This window comes from Polyodon spathula, chromosome 16 (genome assembly GCF_017654505.1).
Source record: "Polyodon spathula isolate WHYD16114869_AA chromosome 16, ASM1765450v1, whole genome shotgun sequence".
NCBI lineage: Eukaryota > Metazoa > Chordata > Actinopteri > Acipenseriformes > Polyodontidae > Polyodon > Polyodon spathula.
The window spans coordinates 14,109,902-14,124,309 of record NC_054549.1 but is presented as its reverse complement, the minus strand read 5'-3'; the positions used below and the strand labels follow the sequence as shown (position 1 = coordinate 14,124,309).

At 39.0% G+C, this 14,408-nt stretch overlaps 1 protein-coding gene across 1 annotated transcript in view; it reads right to left on the bottom strand.

Moving 5' to 3' along the window:
- LOC121328241 (agrin-like) overlaps positions 1–11,043 on the bottom strand; it is a 163,784-nt gene extending 152,741 nt beyond the window's left edge. Inside the window, exons 1-2 of the mRNA XM_041272800.1 lie at positions 10,492–11,043; positions 8,128–8,389 (exon numbers count right to left, since the gene is read on the bottom strand). Coding sequence (XP_041128734.1) covers positions 8,128–8,389; positions 10,492–10,689 — 460 coding nt within the window. The 5' untranslated portion in view covers positions 10,690–11,043. The remainder of the gene's footprint in view (positions 1–8,127; positions 8,390–10,491) is intronic.
- Positions 11,044–14,408: the final 3,365 nt, after the last annotated feature.

Here is a 14,408-nt window from a genome sequence, read left to right as displayed (position 1 = left end):
GTGTGGGAACTCACAGGTCCGGCTACTCTGGGTGGTGCTGTTTGGTTTAAACCTACAGAAAGGTCAAGCAGAACAGGAAGCAATAGGGCTCGTGAAGGACCTCCTTTAAGGGTGTGCACCTCTTACGATTTCTTTACTGGGGCTTTCTGTCAGACTATCGGAGAAAGAAACTGAAACAGTATTTGCTATTATACGCGTTAGAGCTATGCAAACATTAAAACAGGCTTCTCAGACCCGGATTTGCACTAATCTTGGACAACCTTAAAGGCAACATTAGGTAGTCCAAGATTAGTGCTAATCAGGTTCTGTGAGATGTCAGGTTTTCTTGTATTTTAATTCACAGTGAAAACTACTTCTCAAGGTTTTAATTGAGATCTTTTCAACCTTCTACAACATGGACAGAGATTATTAAAAACTTTTTTTTTTCCAATTCCAGAAATAAAGTGCGTATTTTGTATTTGAAAATATCCCTGCTGTTATGTCCTTTGAGAGTTCCCATTAATTGAATAAGTGCTGAGGATTTACGTTTCAGAAGTGGTTACAATATATAATTTGCCACTCTGCTCTGTTTAAAAGATATGGCTTGTAATAAGAATTGATTAGGCAAGAGAATTTGCTGGCAGAAGAAAAGCAGCCGCAACTTACGAGTGAAGCAAATGGCTCTGGCCTTTCTAATTAAATGAAGGCATTAATCAATGTGAGCATTGTACAGTATGGCGTGTACTTCTTCGTTTTCAACGCAAAGTAAGCCACTAGCCCACGGAATGGTCTTGCGTGGACACATTTTATTGAGAAGCTAATTCAAGTTGCCACAACCGTTGTCTATATGACTTGCCATTAAAAAAAATTCAATCAATTCAAAAACTTGCGTTACGTGGAATTGGTTATTTTGTACTTTTCTAAAGGAAAGCCCTACAATCATTTCAGTTCACCTTAGTTAAAAATAAGGATTTATGCTTTCCCTTTTGGTTCCACCGTTTCCAGAAGCAGACTCCAAATGCTGCACGTTCCTTTATATATGTATCTGCTATTTCATTTAATGTGGGCTGCAGTGCTTCGGATCATTCCAAGTAGTGTGATTTAAGCATGTAGTAAATCATGGTCTCCACGTGAAAGCACTGTAAAGGCTTTTTAAAAAGAGCCGATTATACAGAAAGCCTTAAGGTATGTAGTTCTACTCTGATAAAAGTCAGGAATCACATTAAAGAATAAAATGTAGACATGTCTGGGCCCATTATGCTAAGTCATCTACTATTACACTGCACCAGGAATACAATTCCTAACCTTGTAACTCAATTACAGCTCAGATTTCTTAAACCAGTGGATCTTTACAGAACCCTGCAACTTTGACTACAAATGCAATATAATCTTCAATAGTTTAAGAACTCTTTCAGAACTATTTCTGCTTAGCTTGACTCTTTACTGTACATTTTCTAGATTTTAGACAACTACGAGCCATTCAGATTGTCTTTCCTAACCGAAGTCAGCATATTACAGGGAAGACATGCAATGTTATAAGCCTGTAATGTTCTTGTCTGCTATAGCAAATCTGTCATATAACCAAAGTGCTCCTGAATGACATTACTCTGCACTTCTCAAAGCAAAGAGTCAATTACTGTCAAAGCGTGTAGTCGCATTCTTTCGAAAGTCAACACTCCACCTGTTTTTTAATTTGTTCTAGATAAAAAGATTCAGAAAACAGCTACAAAATACTCCTGGCATAAAGTCCAAAATAATAATGTTTGTTCATTTCTTAAAATCGCTTTTACTATGCATACTTTAAAAACACATGACAACTTGGTCTTGCCAAATTGACTTTAACAAGAGCATCCAAACCACAATTTCAGTAGTTCAGGACAAACCCACCGACACAATGATCAGTTAAACAACTTTATTGATGCGGTATGCAAAGCAAATGAACATGGAACAAACAATCTGTCATAACGCCTACTTGGGTCGAAGATCCCCTACCTGGCGATTGGACGAGGCAGGAGCCCCTACCCCCCCCTTTGAACTATACTTAGAAATTTTAACTAGGAGATGGGGGCGGGTGGTAGGTTGAGAAAGAACAAATGCGAAAGGAAGGGTGAGTAAACAGGTAATTTATGCTAGTGGTAATTATTCAATTTGGATTCAATTAGAGGAAGTGTGTGTGAAATGTGTGGGGGCTCATCCATTCTCCTGAACCTTTGTTGTAAACTTAATTCAGTACATGTGTTTCCACCAAACTAGCCCAACTCCTCTGGTTGATTTGGGCAGGAGGTTCCAATTTTCCACTCTCAATACAATAGTAACCTTAAAGGTATGTGTTTTTTTTTTTTTACATTTAAATAATTGGAGTTTGTTATTTAAAAGGAGGTTGAGGCTCCACTAGACTAATAGAATAACTCGACAGGAAATGTTATCACTATAAAGGTCACTGAACTACTGATAAAGGGAATAACTGGCCCACGACTGTCCAAAGAAGCAGAGTGGGATTCACACACATATTTTTTCAGAGGAAATGTCTGTTTAGCACGAGCACACGTCTAGACTTTGTAACGCTATTGAAGATATGCACAAAGCAAGTGAAATATTCAGAGCAAACAGACCGACAGGAAATACCCTACACCGAACCAGCGACCCAAGACCAGGCTACAAACAATTCCCACAGAGCATCATTTCCATACAATAATGCATGTCTTCCTTTACTAGCCACAAGTCCCTGGTCCATCACCCCCATTAACCCTGTCAAAGTTGATATCCTGAACTTCCCAAGCTAGCAGTTAACCGTCAACCGCAGCATCACTAAATTACAAAATAGTGGACCGCTTTCATTCACATTCCTCTAGAGTTTTCTGCCAAGGCACTGTAAAAGCATGCAGTGGTTAAACACAGAGTCTTGCTGCTTTTAGATGTCACTGATCACGACCCTTCAGCTCAGTGAAAGTAGCAGGATTGTGAGAACTAAGCTTCAAAAGACCAATCAGTAAGTCAAGTGTAGTGGTAGCAAATTTCAATTTAAGCCCAATAGAGTAAAGCAAGTCGCTGCATTCCACTTTCTAATTAAAAGGATCTGGTTTTAATCTTTAAAGAACCTCGTAATTAAGCTGGCATCCAGCTCTCTCGCTAAGTAAGACTCTTTGTTGCTGAATGCCAAAGCCTCACTGGCATCTCAGTTATTTCACTGTATATCACTGCTGTCAGGCCATTACTTTACAACACCTCCATCTCAGCAGATTCATACAAGAAATTATCAGGCATTGAGACAGTATGAGCCCTGAGAAATATCTTCCTATTAACAGATTTGGGGGTGGGGGGGACACTTTTCTCCATCGTACACACCCACGATCAATATAATCTTACCCACTGTCATTTTACTTTTGAGTCTGGGACACCCACAAAGTGCCTAAAATCAGATTCATTATGAATCCTTATTTGATATACAGCTTTGGTCTTAAACGTTGCTGTTTTGAGGCTTTAGGAAGGTAGACGCAACACACAAATTCAAGTGGCTTTACTCTTACATGAAAGAGAAAATGAAGTGGAGGAGTAATCTATTCAGGCAAACAAACTCAAGATATTCAGGCGAGAAGCAGCACTGAAGCAGATCTTCTTTCACAAGCTTTGCTGTCAGACTATCTGTATGTACCTGTTTATCTAAGGAAGCTCCCGGTAGAAAAGTATACTCAGTGCTGTCGCATTTCTGAGCTTGCTTTTCAGACGCTTCCTCAGCATGCCAAGAGCTTCAACGCGGTCTTTAAATCCATGACTGCACTTGTACAGTATATCACAACAATACAAGCTATAAGTTACTGCACCTAGGGAGTCGGTTGCACATTAACATTGCACCCACAGAAACACAGAAGGCTTTATTCGAAGCACAATAGGATGTTTTTAAATTCAGTTATTAGCAAAGCCTAATTCTGCATCACTATGCTCTACCCGGCCGCTATATTTTACTGGCCTGAAGCGTTAATCTAAAATGTTACTGGAATGACCAATGTGGAATTCTTTTCTCACCATTCGTTCTCATTAAAATATTATTAGCGGAAGTGAATTTTAGATGTACATTTAATTAGGAGCTTCGGTGAGTCTTATGCGGGAGTACAAGAGTGGTGTTAAGATGAGAGAACCTTTTTGCCAATGTTAAATTAAATAACAAAAAGGTGGATTAACTGGAATTGGAAACTGTAAATGTTTTAAAGACTGAGTCATTTCTAGAGCCTATTACTTTAGGAATTTAAAAGTAACAGAAGCCTTTAAAACTATCAAAAGGAGAGTCCTTATTGCCATGTTCTTAAATCTACCAAACAACAGAACAAGAGGCAAATAACTTTAGCGTGTTCAGTGAGGAAAACACAGTGGAGATATTTAGAGCCTCCTACTTCAACAAACACCCGAACAAACCGATCCCCCCCCCCCAATTAAGATTCCTCAAAATCCTTCAATATTTTTAGAGGGCTGATAGATATCTGAATTACATTTCGCCAACCGTGAACTATTCCATTATAATGAACAGGTAACGAAGGGTTTATAAAATCTAAACCTATGAAAGCCTTCCACTAAGAAGTATTAAATTACACCCCACACATTTTCAGACACCATTAGGTTGGCATCTGTCAGTAGCACAGCTCTCACTAGTGCAAAAACACTGAAATAAGGGTCGAAATGTATACTGTTTAAATCGAGCTGAAAACAAATGATAAAAAGGTTACAGGATGACTGTACTGAGATTTCAACGACGGCATCTCCCCCACAGTTCAACTTCTCTGCCACTGATTGCGTTTCTCCCTTCGTCTGTACTCTGTCAGACAAAGCAACCCTAATTAACTGCGCCAAGGAAAAGGCACAACAACAAACGCCTTGTCACATTTTCTTCCCCCGCTAGCACCAATTGGTGAGAAACAAATATTAAAAGATACTGCATTAAAAAAGCCGCCTTTGCAAAAATATAATACATTTGGACTGCCTTACCTAAGGTAACCTTAGCCAGTCCAAGAGTACCATCTTTCTGCAAAGAATTGCTTTTTTGGTGTTAATGGGGGTCTTTGAAACCAAGTCAAAAATGCAAAATCGTAGTCCAGAACTGTTCAAATGTTACAGCAATAGAAAGTCAAAGCGAAAAGGTACTTACTATCTAGCTATATATATATATATATATATATATTTTTTTTTATAAGGAATGTTGTATCACAGCATGCATGTAAGTATGTTGTAGTAGCGAACAGACAGAAGTATGCAGGGAAGCGAACAGACCTGCATCGGGACTATGCAGTAAGCTGGTGAAGAAAACTCCAGGACTCTGCAGCTCGGACTGTGCACCAGATGTCAAGACTGTTCCCTTATGAAATGTACAGCAAAATAAATGAGCATGCGTTTCCAAACAAGCCAGTTTAAAGTATTGCAAGCCACCGAGACAGCATGAGAATCAATACATTCTGCTGCTTGCCCCACCATAGAAATACTGGGTTCTCTGACAGCAGTTACTGTACAGCAGGCAAAACAGGGGGCGGGATGGGTGATTAAAAATAATAACTGCCTCTATATTTAAGAAATTGGATCAAAAGGTAGTACAGGAATATTTTAAAAAGGAAGGAGTTGTGTTGTAATAGTGACACTTTTACAACAAATGTTTTAAGATGCAATGCATGCTGCAAACCTGATTCAACATACACAATGATTACACTCAGCCCTCCAAGGCTGAATGGGGTCAGGGTTAACAAATACAAAAGACTTGAATTCGGGCTGCTTAAAACTTTGCCTAGCTAGATTATTAGTTTAACATGATGGTACCGTGGGCGGTGGGTTGTTGATGTATACTGTGTCACCAAAATGCATTTATTCTAATGTTGTACACATATACCTTGTAAATATATTCTTACAGGATGTGAAGATTTCATTGTCTTGAAGGTATAACAATCACACAAAGCAAGGCTTTGATACTTTAAGAATACACACCCTCAAGCTATTTTCTTTTTTTTCTACCTTGGTTGAGCCAGGTAAAGCATTAAAAGCGGCATGCAAAACCCAACCTGCATTCCTGTCTGCACCTGTGCAAAGAATTTCTGTCATTTTCAAACTCATCAACGATACCAGATTATCAGGCTCTTTTCTTTCGAAATATTATCGCAGGCCCACACCGAAAATTACAAATTCCCCAAACTGCCCAGGTACTGTACAGCAAGGAAAGCATTCGCTCACTTGCCACAGCAGGTACCATCCTGTTTCAACGACACCACCCCACAGTTACAGCACCGGAAACCCAGTTAGCAACTGCTGTCTCTATGCCACAGTGCTCAGGAGGTGGTCCAGACAAAGTTTTGCAAGTTTAGGCTAGGGCTGTGTTTAGCATTATATTTGTAACTATAGTTACTTCAAGAACAAAACAGTGTCAAATGTACCTACTATTGATTTGGATAGTCAGAAACATATACCATTTTTTTTTTTTTTTTTTTTTTTATATATATATATATATATATATATATATATATATATATATATATATATATATATATATATATATATATATACATATGATCTAGACTATATATAATCGGAGTCTACTTACAAATGTTTTGCCTTTAAAACAAAAAACTATTGTATTGTGGTATAGTATTTAAGCTTGCACTGACCTGTAACCAAAACATATTTTTTTTATTCTCATTTCACAATAAAACATATGTAATCCTAAACTGTTACTTTAAGTAATTACTGTACAAATAGAAAGCATTTCATTTCAAGAAAAAAAAAGTTTACAAATGAGAGGAGGCCACTATTCGGCCCATCTTGCTTATTTGGTTGTTAGCAGCTTATTGATCCCAGAACCTCAACAAGGAGCTTCTCGAAGGATCCCAGGGTGTCAGCTTCATTACTGGGAAGTTGGTTCCAGACCCTCACAATTTATAATTAATATATGCACGAATGATGTACTGGGAAATATTAATAGTGTAAATTAAATTAAATGTCCCCTGTTCCTTTAAACAGGCTTGGTTTTAATAAATACATTTACGTAAGTAACATTTTCGACCAGCTCCTGAACACCGCATACTGGCGCACTTTGCCGCAGTGAGAGGACTTGCACTGCTGTGTTACCACCGAAGAGTTCCATTCCCAGACAGCCGGCAGCGCAATTTTCAAAGACGTGCCAGATTCCACTTACAGCCATTCACAACATCATGCTGGTATGAGATCAGCTTACCAGAAATTGCTTTTAAAGAATGCTATACAATTTCCCCTGCCCTCCACCTTAGGTTTTGCACCGCTTTTTCAGTTCCCCTGTGTAACAAAAAATGGTTTTATAAATCTGTGCCACCAAGATTACGTATTATTACCAGAGCCCGAAGCAGCCATCGAAGCTAAGATGACGAGTGATATCATGGCGCTTTCTGCCCTCTTTCTAATCAGTAAGTTGGTTTCCTGATGCCATCCTGTTCCCCGAATGAAACCTAACAATCACCTGGAAGTGAACTCTCGGGGTCACTCAGGAGAAAAAGCAGCAACACAAACCACAGCTTCCATTGCGTTGGAACGCAGGGTAAAAGACAACCAGGGGGCAACAGTTCCTGATAAAGGTAGTTACCTCACAGATTACACAATACTCATTTATACACAACACCCTGAACACACACAGCTGGCTCTCAGTCTACTGCTTCATGTGTGAAATGTTAATCATTGACATAGGTTGAGAGCTACTGGAGAGGGTAGAATGACACAGGTTTAAAAAAAAAAAAAGTATACACAATATGCTACTGCAATCAAAGTCTTAGCAGGGACAATACAAGTATAAATGTAGCAGTGGAACAGGCTTGAGAAAAATCAGGCCATTTCACTAACTGAGGTTTCCATAGCGACCGTGTACTAGCTACCCTGCTTCCCCACACAAAATAACCCACAGACACCACTGCCATCCGAGATTCAAAACCTTTACTGATTCATCTCCCATCACAGATAAATTACAGCATGCATTTAAAACTGTGATAATCAGGAAGCTGCTCCATTCAAGGGCACTACCTAATAGCAGACAGCAGTGAATAGAATAAAACACTCAAGATGATGGCATGTTATTTTTTCCTATCTTTTCCTCAATGGGTTTGTGACATTCACTGTGATTTACTCTCGCAGGGTTGTAACGAAGGGCCCACGTACCTTCCACGCAGTGCTCCACCTGCTCCAGGTTCCTCAGAGTAATCCTCATCAGGCTGGAGCTCAGCATCAACTCGTTCTTGTGAGCAGGCCACATATATTCAGGAGCCTGGTTGACAAAGAAAATCCGCGTGTCGCCGGTGGACACCTGATTGTCACAGATCCCAGGGTCCCCGAACCCTCCAATCATGACTTTGTTCCCGCCGTCCAGGAGAATTTCATTGGTCACCGTTGTCTTGCCTTTTAGATAGCGCCAGACTCTCACCTATTGAAAAATAAGGCATTATCGCACCTTTACTTTCTGTAAACCCTCTATTTTTAATACCAGTTTGAACCCAGGAAACCTGTGTGTAAAGACCACTTGCCTCAAAAGACCTTATTTCACACAGTCCCTTGAGCACTGATCAGAAGTGAGCAGTACTGATTGCAGGTGGTTTCTGATACTTAGATATAGCTGCTTATCTATGCCACCATTAAATTAAACAAAAAACAAGTCATATGTGTATTGATGGCATTGTAGTGTTATTTAGGGCTTGGCTGACAACTTTGTCAGAAATAGTTACAGGTCAAGGAATGCTTGTACGACTGAAGCAGATCAGACACACCCAGCTGCAGTATACTGCTATGAATGTTTACCACAGGTGTGTCATGGTAAAAGGATAGTAAAGTACAGTATTAGTGTGGTAAAGAATGGACAGGGGAGACACAGTACTGTCTCACCATGGGAAATGCATGGGAAACAGAAGGATTTAGATGATAAAACTACATCAAAGGTTGCATAAAGGTACCTTGCCATTTTGTCACTTTTTGGTGTGATAAAAAGTTTTTCAAAGGTGTTTATAATAATATTTAATCTTACTTTTAAATCGCTGGTTGAATCTCTCCTAAGTGCGGAAGTGAAATGCCCGGCAGGGTGCAATGACGAACCCAACCTGTACAACGTGCAGACTAGCAAGAGCAAAAGCAACAAGTACATCACCAGTGCAGTCTGGGGATGAAGCAGGGGCCCATGTGTTCACGCTACATTGCCTAATTGAACTCTGCGACAGTCCATTTAGCAGTTCTGTTTTAAGGTCACGCAGAAAATCGGTCAACTTTTTGATGGGGCATAATTCGGACTGCGTGCAGGGAATGGAAGATTGGTGTTAGTATAGCAAATGTGGGAGTTTTAAATGTAAGAAACGTGTTAGTTTTCTTATTTCTGCATACTTTAGCCCACACGTCATAACTGTAAACAAACATGTAGTTACCCTAAAAACAAAAGTTAGTAATGAATGCTTTTCTTTTGGTTTTAGTAATTCTCTATTATTTATTGTTTTTTATTTACATTTTCTGCGGCTCATGCCCAAGTGAGTCTGCAACAAGGCAGTGGGTGTTGATTGAGACTCTACATTATTGTTTAAGTACGCTCTCGGGCATATAGCCTGGAGGGGATTATTCATGTTTACAGCAGTGGGTTGTGTTGAAATACAAAACAAGTTTGTGTAGAAGATGGCTTTAGTTTACATACACACAACAACAACAACAACCCGGGGGTGTGTGTCCAAAAAATATTAAAATTAATTTGCAAAGCAGACGCTTCCATTTTTCAATAAAGAGAGAGCTAGTATCCTCTCATCTGTATACCTGCGACCTAATCTTACAACAAATAAGGCAGATTTAAACGCCTTGCCCTGCTTACTCTACAGTTGCCTCGGTACCAAAGTTAAACAGATAAAGCATGGGCTATACCTATACTTATCTGGTAACTTCACAATATTCAGTTGCGAGTAGGGTTGCAAGGCATTCCGAATGAGATCAGAAACATGTAAGGAGATGTTGGCAAAACAACTTAAACCTTTCTTTTAAAAAATCTGAAACTGGTAACAGATCTTTAAAAATTGTTTACAAGTGTAAACAAAATGACGTTAAAATCTCAGATTGCGAGAAGCAGACCTGAAACACATATTTCTTGTCCATTTTCACAAAGGGAGCGCTTTGCTAATTTCTTGTCCTGTCTGTATACTGTATACCTGCGATCTAACCACAAATAAGGTACAGTACCAGTATTAACCAGAATTAAAATATTATGAACTCTATAAACACGAGTGAGAAATGTAGACAGGTGACCACCCACTAAGTAAGGTTTTAAAACTAAGCTTCACGGTATAGTTTCCTAGATCTGACACTCTAAAATTTAATTTACCAGTTAATTTTGCAGCAGCAGCGTCAGATCAAATTAACTTTTTTGGCATCAGCTGAAACGAAATAGGTAAAACATATCGCAGAGAGATCGTATTTGTGTCTATCATATTTTCAAGATCAGCCATTGTTATTATTTACTTCGGTGTTCTACAACATCAAACACCTTCCCCCCTGAAATCTTACCTTGCAAGAATAAGTATTGTGTACCGGATCCATGTTCATGATTTCTTCAACAGTTCCAGTTAAAACAACATTCGCTTCTTCTTCCCTGCTTTCCAACTCTTTCTCCGCACAACTTCCATGACAGCTTTTGAACAAAACCGCGACCAATATTAATGTCCAACAGGAAAAGTCTGCAGTCCGTCTCCACTTTGTGCCCATGGTGACGGCAAATAAAATCTCAGAAAACAATATAACTAACAGAAAGTTAATAATAAAACTTGTTTCTAAACTTCGATGCTATAAACCACATGCATAGACCGTTGAGCGCAGCCAGATCTAATGCATCTGGTTTGCTACTTTGTTGCAAAAGCGGGGACTCAAAGGAAAACGGCTTGGTTCTCCCGTGAGGAGGAATGTGCAATGGTCCCTTGGTTTTTTTTTTCTTTCTTTCTTTCTTTCTTTCACAGGAGTGGCGCTGCGGATTTGTATGCAATCGGAATTGCTGATAAGACTAGTGAAAAATCGGTCTTGCCTCTCATTGCAGAGACTGGTCTGAAACGCCACCCCCAGGAAATGCAGCAACACACCAAACTGAATAAATAAATAAATAAATAAAAAAGGTTAATGGATAATCAGAAAAGACGTGATGTGAGTTTTTAAGCAGTACGAGTGAACCCAGTAGAGCCACTTTTTAAAAAGGCTGTATTGCGTTGGGAATTTATAGGTACCTGAATAAAGCAATATCTACATTATGTACAAACAGTTAATTTCAACTAGGGCAAGCTATAATTTGACTGCTTGTAAGAGAAAATCATAGGTTTGCAATATCCAGGACAAACTAGAGGACAGCGGAGTAGTTTGTCAAGATCTGGCACAGCAGTGCGGTACTAGTAATTACAATCTTATGAAGAAACATGACGTTAGTAACACATGTTGTTTTCAGTAGTTTACTGTATTGGCAAAACCTATTACTTATGCAATAGGACTGCATTAAAAATGCAATACATTGCCCTAAATGACATTCCCAGCCCCCTGCTGCTGCAGGCACAGGGTACTGACCACTATAAGTTTAGTGACAGGAAGGGAGGTTGCTTATGTAAACAAACCCGACAGCCAACAAGGCCCCCATAAACTGGAAGAATGTAGTTAACAGTCACTCAGAAAATATTCTTACTTTAAAATAAAATGAAACCATGGAACAGTGGGTCACTGTGGCTTTAACGGGGTATTGTTTGACGTTAACGAGACAGAAAATCTAATTGCGAAATAGATTACATTTGTGGTGTGTAGGAAAGGTAACTGAAATCCTAGGTGCTAAACAATAATAAAGAATATCATTACACTCTCATTAATGTGTGATGCATCTTTGCAATAGTGGTCACATCCAGCTCTTCCCTTTGCTAGCCACTGGTTTTGTTGTGAATGCACTTTGTATTATAACTACAGAGGTAACTAACTTAGTAGTTAAATCCCAGTCTGGTACAATGGGCAGATTGTTATCCTCTATGTGTCATCCATCTTAATTCATGACCAGTCCCCTTATAAATGACTCTCCTGGAATGTAGTCATAACTGAAGCAGATTTAACTGCTTTCCTTTTATTTTTTGTTCTTGGAGAAAATTGTACGTTGCATCTTCTTCATGCATAGCAAAAAGATCAATTAACCCGGTCATTTTCTGTTAAGTTAAGTGAAACCAAATTGCTCAGTGAATATCTCTTCATTTCTTCATTTAGCTGTGTATTTATACCCGGTACGCAGCTATTATCTAGGCTGCAGTGACAGCAAGTAGTTTGAAATCTTTTGGATTGAGCGTTTGTGAGTTTTGATGTGGGTGCGCTTGTATGTGAAGGTCGCTATATAAGTGGAATCCTAGAACAAAGCAGGATTGGAGGTTCGATTTAAAGCTTTGAAGGAGGTGACAAAGTTAGCATTAGCAAATGCTTCAAGCGTAGTGCAGAAACCAGGACCAGAGGACACAGTTGGAAATTAAGTGGACACAGACTTAGGACAAATGGTAGGAGATATTGTATAGAGTGGTGAGGGTATGGAATGGGTTACCTAGCAGCTAGCTTTGTTGCTGATATTGAATCACTGGGAAGCTTTAGACTGACTTGACAGTTTTAAGATCAACCAGCCAGTAGGGCCTCTTTTTTGACCTTACATTTCCTAATGTTTTAGGGTAAAGTTTTGTCTGGTATGTTATGGTAAATAGACATTTCTGATGCTGCCACCAGGACCCAAGGCAGGACCCCATAGTAGTGGGAACAGCTTTAACTTTCTGCCTTTCAGAGCCAACTCTGTACATGACTGGCTGAAGCAATTTCACAGCTCTAGCACTTGGCAGGCTTCTAGCGATGCAAAGCTGTCTTCCTCCTGCCTGTTTCAAAAACAATATTTCAGTATACTGCAGTAGTTACTCAACCAGTCTTAATGATCAAATAATAAACATTTTCTTCTATTGAACTAGTCAGAAAAAATTATCTGTGAACTGCCCTCAGCTGGTTATTAGTGTTTGTATAGCTTTGGTATTCTTTTTCAACACAGTGCATCACTAGGCCACAGTCCTACCTGTACAGTATGCATTTCTGTATTACCGTTATGCTTAGGTTTTAGATTTCCTTTGAAGCTTCACAGCGAGGCCAGCATGATGTACCAGCAAGCTAGATATTACTGTTATTAAAAGATACACTTTCACTGCCTGCTGTTTAAAGAAAACTCAAATATTGTATTATATTATATAAACAAGTCTTCAAGCATAAGAACTGTTTATACACACTCAGATGCTGTTTACTTCTAATGGTTATATCTATGTGAAAATACTGAACCTTATAGACTTATACTGTAAGGTCCACAATTATCAGCTACTTAATCCTCTACAGAGTAGGGTGTATTCTTTATTATGATAAACGTGTTACTTACTGTTGCATCATTGAGAAAGCTGTTTTATCTTCTGTGGTTTCATCTGAACCCAGATCTGTGTTTGGTGGATATGTTTTGGTTCTGTAGAAGCAACATTTCTTCAAGCTCCTCGGAAGCTGCTCTAGGCATATATATTGTAATTGACAGCATGGTCACGTTAACTCAAGTTAAAACAGTCATTTCAACTAAACAAATATTAATTCCAGCTCACAGACACATTTGGATAATCTCTGAATAATACATTCGAATGCATTTGGCATAAAGCAGCCTGGGGATTTAATTAGTAGTGCTGTGCACACTTACAAAAACAAGCAGAATGAGTATGATTTCTTTCAATTTAATTGTTCTCTAAGAGCATTTAATTGCACTGGTAACAGAAGGCATTAGCTGACTGGTTTTTGGTTAGGGTCATAAGGTTCTTTATAGGTGCACCTGTTTGATTCCTCCTCTTTTCATTCAGTAATGTTTTTGCTCCTCTTCAAATCACTATGGAGCTGAAGCATCTTTGCTTCTGCTGGAAAAAATGAAAATGATCATTCAGGACAATAAAATAAAGGGTGTATGTGCAGACTTCAATGGTAGCTCAGTGGTACTATGCTTTGAACTCTTTAAAAGGCACACTAAACTGTAGATGAGGGTTCAATTACCCCACACCCCCCACCAGATTCTTAACTTTGCTAATTTAACACCAGCATAATATAAGCAACAATACATTTTAGCGTTAATTGCACATAAACCATAGTGATATTTCCCTTGCGTCTCCATTGTTAGTTGATCCCTTCTGTGCTCTTAACTATGCCATTCGCACATTACTGTTATTGAGAACTCATTTTTGAGCAGCCCAGTTGAGTCATTTTCATTTGGTTTCTAATTCTAATGCCTCTCTTTGTTCTTTCTGACAGATTTAACAGGGTTACATGATGCCCTGAAGCACTCTCTATACATCTTCAGCCAGGCTACCAGCAGCTTTCAGCAACATGGGTAAAATTAGACTCAAACAGAACACGCTGCACAACAG